This window comes from Bombus vancouverensis, unplaced genomic scaffold (assembly GCF_051014615.1).
Source record: "Bombus vancouverensis nearcticus unplaced genomic scaffold, iyBomVanc1_principal scaffold0028, whole genome shotgun sequence".
NCBI lineage: Eukaryota > Metazoa > Arthropoda > Insecta > Hymenoptera > Apidae > Bombus > Bombus vancouverensis.
This window is the reverse complement of record NW_027468919.1, coordinates 576,214-583,140: the sequence shown is the minus strand read 5'-3', so window position 1 is coordinate 583,140 and position 6,927 is coordinate 576,214. Positions and strand designations below refer to the sequence as shown.

Genomic DNA, 6,927 nt, shown 5'->3' with positions numbered 1-6,927 from the left:
AAACTTTTACTATTTTTGTCAAACCATTCTTGTAAATTTTGAGTATCTTGTGACGAAGATGGTGACAAATCATTATACAATACTGCAATATCTTCTTTCCTTCGTTTCACAGACTCTTTCTGGTATTCTGTTGAGCTATTGACATCAAACATTAAGTCTGTTTTAATGAAAATATAATCCTGTGAAGCGGTGTCAATTGATACTTTCTTTTCATAAGAATTTTCTACATTAGACTACAATTCTTTTGAAAATTCTTTCAAAACCATTTCTTCATTTCCTACAGTAACGTCTGTTTTCTCCAAGCTTTTGTTCAAATTATTAGAAACTAAACTACCCTGATAACTCCGACTAGTCGCTGCTTTAATAGTCTCCTTTAACAGTTTTCTTAACTTGATTTCGTTCTGCTTCTGCATAGCGTCTAGTATGGCCCGAATACTTGGATCCACACCAGTAGCCATAGCCAAGCCGGTGAAAATTATCCTTTGTTCCGTGGTATATATAGGGTAAAACGAATGGTAGACCGCAGCATAGTGGTTTCCAACGATCCACACTTGTTCTAATTCCTCACTCAACGTCTTTCGTGTCCATTGACGTAGAAAAATTCTTTTATTATAAAAATATTACTTCTAAAATCCCCGCTTTAAGGGACCAAATCACATGGCTAAAATTTTTAATCTTTTTGATAGATAGTCGCTGTTGATACTTAACCGAGTATGGTCATATAGTCGGTTAAATAAAATTTCCATCCTTTCAAATATATATTATATTCGTCAGTGGTAAATGTTATCTGTGTTGGCATAGTGAATAAATATATTGACATTCCGTGTTTTAATCAGCAGAATCGTAATCAATACGTGTTTTCTATGTGTATAAAGTGTTAAAAACTTACTTGTTATAGCCGTGGGAGATGGTGATCTGTTAGAAAAAATGGATCACAAAATTGATCTGGAGTATAATTTTCAAGGACAACAGTTTTTATTGCGTCATAATGTTCTCATGACGAGGAAACAGAAATGTTATAGTCCTTACACGGATATAACATGTTCTTTTGGAAAAAGCTGTTTAAAATTTCATTAACCTTTACTCTGTATTTATTATGTTGTTGAAAGTATGTTTCAAATAACAGTTAATATAAGCATCAAAATAAATAAACAACAATTAATTAGATAATAGATCGTAATAATATAATATAATGGGTGTAATAATAAATAATAAAGCTTAGAAAATGTGCTCTTGATGAAGCCGGTGAAAATTATCCTTTGTTCCGTGGTATATATAGGGTAAAACGAATGGTAGACCGCAGCATAGTGGTTTCCAACGATCCACACTTGTTCTAATTCCTCACTCAACGTCTTTCGTGTTCATTGACGTAGAAAAAAGTAAGTTATTGTAATATCGGAATATATTAAAGGTGTAATTTTGTCCGATTAATTATAATTTATTAATAATGGATTGAAAATACAGATATTAGTTAGACAGAGAAACGATGTTTGATTAACAGGAAAACTAAATGCAACGCTCGTATTTACATCAAATAACTTGACAACTATTTGGTAACTCTCTCTCTCTCTCTCACTAGCAACTCTAACACTCGACACACTCGCAACTCAATTCTAACGACTCTATGCTTCGACGTCTCGATCAACTCTGAACCTCGCCAATGCATTCCTGCTCGGTCCTGCACACACACACACACACACACTTTTCGGCTCACATACTCTGGCCTCTCGATTGCCACTCCTTGAAATATGAAACCGTACTTCTGTTTTGACGCTGCTTATCTTTTCTCGCGTCACTGTTACTAGGCGCTCTTGGATGTAAACAAACCACAAAAAGACGGCGTACACGGTGTTTTCTAATTTCAGCCGATCTCCAATCAAAGCTATTCTACGATATTACATTATCGTATAATAATAAGCTTTTAATCGTTTAATAATAACTCGTCAAGTAGAAATTCCACACGAAGCATTGTGAAGAATAATACTTGAAGAAGATCTATGTTCTTACGAGATTGGCTGTGTACAAGAACTTTGTTGGATAGATTGTATCGTTTGACGAAAATTTTATTGTTGAAAGTTAAGAAAGTTGGAAAGAAAACCCACGCTGTCTCGAAGATGTCTTGTTTTTCAGATGCTGTAAATTGACAAATAACTAGATATTAGTATTGACATTATTTGATGTCATATCTGACCTTAAAGTATAAATAAAATCAATCTAGGAATTAATGAAATTTCAAACATTTTTTCTAAGAAAACAGAAGTTTTGTTCCTCCTAATGAGTATCACATGATGCAATAGAAAAATAATTTGACATTGAAAATCGTGTCAAGATCAATTTCGAAGCTATAAAATCGTCTTAAAAAAACGCTGTGATAAAAAATTTTTTGACACCTTGTACAAAGGTGTATATCAACGTAAGTGTACCTGTATGTCTATATTCGAGATTATTTATCTATTCAAGATAGCAAAGTAAAAATACTATATAGAGGATTTAATTAATGTGTGGATCAACGTATGTATCACTATATGTAACAATAATATTGACTGTATATGTACGTGTGTAAGAAAAGATTTCCGGTTTACAATGTTTACGATACTGATATAAAAATACCATATAGAGGATTTAATTAACGTGTATATCTACGTATATATCATTATATGTAACAGTAACATTATGTGCATATGCGTATAATATTGGTTAAATGTTAAATGTTAATATTGGTTAAATGCGTTAAAGTGAAATGTTATTTACCTATTCAAGATAGCAAAGTAAACATACCATATAGAGGATGTTACTGTTAACACTCGGTATTCTCGTATTCAAAGTATTTAACCAAATAATTTGGGAATCCAGCGGACGAGCTTGTATTTAATATGATTATATTTAATATAACAACTTTACTCAATATACGCGTAGGATTTTAAATGTCATGAGGGTTGCAGCGGACTCAATTTTAATGTACCTCGATATCTTAGCTTCTTATAATATCCTAATAAAATGTTATTTATCGATTACAATTGTCCTGTCGTATTTTATAGTGTTTGCTTTATAAATGTGAACTTTATTCAAAAAGAGTTCATCGATGATTATCCATTACAGGTTGTTAATAAACCTGAATTATGCACAAAGGAATTGCCGTTAATAACTTAAGATTCTCTGCCCGTCGTACAGGGTATATATAGTAATTATTCTCGACGATCGTAACGTTTAAGTCCAATTCGAGCTTATAGTCCCATGCGAGTTAAACAACGACAATAGTTTGAATTTCTATTTGTTCGTTTGTCGTCTGTTTATACCCGGAGCACCTGCTGTAAACCAATACAAAATTTATTAGATCTATAAATAACACATATAAAACTTATTAATTTATAATTAATATAAAATAGGAGAGCACGAAACTTCCTATTTTATGGATATGTTAAATCTTTGTAAAAAATACCATATCATTAGTATCATTTTAATCGTTCTAAAGGATTTAGCCGCATAAAGCTGTGACCCTTGGAAGAATCGATGTTCACGCGTGACAAATTGAAATTGTGCGAAGGTTCCGGTACGAACATCACAAGCCGAACATCGATACCAGGGGCACAGGCACATGTTCTGGGTTCATTATATATTTATAAAGGGCTGACGATTCAGTGGATGGTCCGGGTAAATTTAAATTGTAAATGAACGCATTGCTGGTTTCAAGTAAAAGCCTGGATAAGAGCGGATATGGTATGAGAGTCTGTCGTGGAAAGGGGAACAGGCCGCTTTTATTTGTAAAGTTTGAATCTCCTCGATATTGAAGATGTTGAAGCTGCAAGTATGTATTTCATTTTAATCCATTCGAGACCGAGATTTAATTGTAAGACGATACCTAGGTGTCGGTACGATCTGAATGTTTAGTTGGAATGATTCTGTGTTTTACTCTCTCCAGGGTATCCTTTTCATACTTTGATTTTAAATCGATGACAATCTTAAATAGTATGCCTCATATTTTTAAAATATAAAATTATATACTATGTTATTCTATAATGTATTATGTACAGTTATATATATATATATATATATATATATATATATATATATAATAATTCTATATTGAAAAAAATATGAAACTAACATGATATATACATTACTACATAAGTTATATATAAAATATGTATATTATACCCTTGCCTACTGACTGATATGAATTTCTTTCGGTCTCGAATGCGTTAAAAGAGAGCGCAAAGAAGACGAAATTACATATTGTAATTAGTAAAACGACCTGAGAGGCAGACAGATACAAGAAAGAAGGAATATTATATTAGCGGCATTATCATGTTTTTGCTCTCTTTAAGTCTTTCATCGAGACAGACAATCTACAGGTATTAATCGACCAATTTCTCCAAGCTGATAACTTCGAATTGATGTTTATATATAAGAAGTGTTATGTGTTAATCTGTCTAAATGTTTAAAAGGTGTTATAAATTAAATGTTGTTAAACGATACGTAATTGCCTTTTGATCGTAAATTTTACTATCAAGGGGTCTTTTATGTATGCGTAATCATTGTGAATTATAACAATTTATGTGATCGATATTAAAGGTGTTTAAAAGCATGTATTTTTTCTATATTATTATTCTCCTATATTATTATCCTATATTATTATAGCATTCCTATATTATTATAATATCCAATTACATGTTGATACACAAGATATACAGATTATTATTTATAACGTTTTGGTTTTCTTAATTGAGTCATTCATTTAGTACAAATGATAAGAAATTAGTAATAATTCACAAAAAAGGGATATTGTAGTAGAAATATTATAAAAAAACATTTTCTGTTTTAGTGTAGAGTTACTCCTTCTTACAGTCAGTGTCGTACAAATCTGTACGTCTCTGAGAAAATGTAGGTATCTGAGCCCTTACTTCCTCAACAACTTTTAGATCTGATAGAAAAAAGAAACATACGAAGTAATAAGTAATGCTTACTAATAAATTCAACAAATACAGAGGAAGATGGCTAAATCGATAAATTAAGGAGACTAAAAATTAATTACATCATGGATCTCTCGCTTTTAATTTTAAGCTGTAAATTACCGATATCGGTGACTTTTTTTTTTTTATTTATTTGTTGAAAATTTTTTTTTTTTTTTTTGATATCGGTGACTGCCATATTCTCTTGAGTTTCCAAATCGTAAAGAATCTTTCCCCAGGGATTGGTCAACTGTGTATGTCCCCATACGACGTAACTTGCTTAAGGAACACGAGCCGGTGATATGCAGGCAACGTATAATTGATTATCATTCGCTCTGAAACGCTGAAGTAATGACCAGTGCAGTGGTCCAGTGGTCATATTGAATGCCGCTGGATATATCAGCATTTGGCAACCTAACCCAGAGAAGCAGGAAATATGAAGCCACCGAATACCAATTAACTTCTTAGTTGCACGGTTCACATTCCATCATTTCTGAATATGCGAGGACAGTCCTCTTATTGTGCTTTTAATTCTTTTATTTGTTTCATTTTCAGCAAATATACTGGTTTTTTAAATTAAGCTTCTTTTTATACAGAGTTACAGGTTATATTAATTTTATATAGAATATATTTAAGAAAGATATTTAATTTTTTGCTAGTTAAGTATTGATCGATTAAGTTACTGTACCTTTGTTCCGATAAATGCGTGCCATTTCCTCGAATCTAATATCATAGCAAATGCCAATACCTATTTTGCAGCCCTTCACATCGAACGTCGTTAGGGAGTTACCAGGACTGAGTGAATCACTCTCTCGAAAAGTAATCTTATTAGGAATGTCGATGTCGAATAGATGTACCTAATAACATAAAAATGTGGTCGCTAATTCTATTGCTGCAACTTTTGTAATTTAATATCAAAGTTACCAACTCCTAAACTTTAATTATTTTTTATTTAATAACTGACAACGTTTTTATCACTTTCTTTTATTAAAAAATCTTATCATTTAATAATGTTTAAAAAGGAGAAAAAATAAGTATAATAATATTTTAAGTATGTGAAAAATTTATACAACAACAAACACATTACAACAAAAATGGGCGTTTCCCGTATCATAACGTATTTTATAAACCGTAAATTATAGAATTGGTTATAGTATACGTATGTACATATGTATATTCCTAAATTATTCCTAGATAGAGTCACTTTCTTCACCCCAATATTTTCAAATTCAAAGCCATAAAGGAATATATTACATACCTTTCGGTGTTTTGCTATCAAAGTTCCATCGGGACCCCAAATAGTACAGGTATTGTACAATTTATCGCCCTCTATTTCAGGCATCGTACCACCAACTACATAGATGTTGTTTTCTTTAGCTGCGTTCGATGAAGCAACGCTCGTTTCATCATCAGGAATACTCTCGGCGTATTTTGGAAAGTACTTTGCATTGCAATATTTCAATTAATGAAAAATAACTGTCTTTTGTTCCAACCATAAATTAAATTGAAATGTTTGTCAGTTTTTTATTTTTTAAATTATTAAAATAACTAAGTTTTATATTTCGACTTAATTAAATATGCAATTACTTAGCTAATAGTATATATAATAAATTGTTTCTACAGGTTCAAAATGAAAAATGAATATTTAGAAATATTTAATTACGACAATGCTATTTGTGTTAGCATCAGTGGATTGTTACTCAACGACTTTGCTAGTACTTTTTGAAACATAAAGTTAGTTTTCAATTAACACTTATACTAGAGGCGGAATTATAAATGCAAAATAATTGATAATACTAATTTATAACTACCTAATTATTAGTATGTTAAAAAATATATTTATACAAAAATCACGATAATCATGAAAATGGGGAAATCCTATATTCTCGAATCAATTCACAATTTATTTTGTATATTAATTAGATTCCGGGCTCATCAGTACGTACTCACTGGCGACATCGAGAAAATGTATCGGCAA

At 31.2% G+C, this 6,927-nt stretch overlaps 1 protein-coding gene across 1 annotated transcript; it reads right to left on the bottom strand.

Moving 5' to 3' along the window:
- Window positions 1–2,862: 2,862 nt before the first annotated feature.
- Window positions 2,863–6,648, bottom strand: LOC117161850 (omega-amidase NIT2-A-like). Its single transcript, XM_076626663.1, has 3 exons — window positions 6,208–6,648; window positions 5,638–5,806; window positions 2,863–5,363 (listed from the first exon to the last, which is right to left on the bottom strand). The coding sequence occupies exons 1-3, from the start codon at window positions 6,289–6,291 to the stop codon at window positions 5,230–5,232; spliced, it is 387 nt and encodes a 128-aa protein (XP_076482778.1). The 5' UTR covers window positions 6,292–6,648; the 3' UTR covers window positions 2,863–5,229.
- Window positions 6,649–6,927: the final 279 nt, after the last annotated feature.

Bases quoted from the DNA above. Each gene is read 5' to 3' on its own strand.
- LOC117161850 (XM_076626663.1), bottom strand. From the start codon at position 6,291: ATGCCTGAAATAGAGGGCGATAAATTGTACAATACCTGTACTATTTGG. The intron at 5,807-6,207 runs GTATGTAATATA...TTATGTTATTAG, and splicing joins TGATAGCAAAACACCGAAAG to GTACATCTATTCGACATCGA. The intron at 5,364-5,637 runs GTACAGTAACTT...TCTCTGGGTTAG, and splicing joins ACGCATTTATCGGAACAAAG to GTTGCCAAATGCTGATATAT.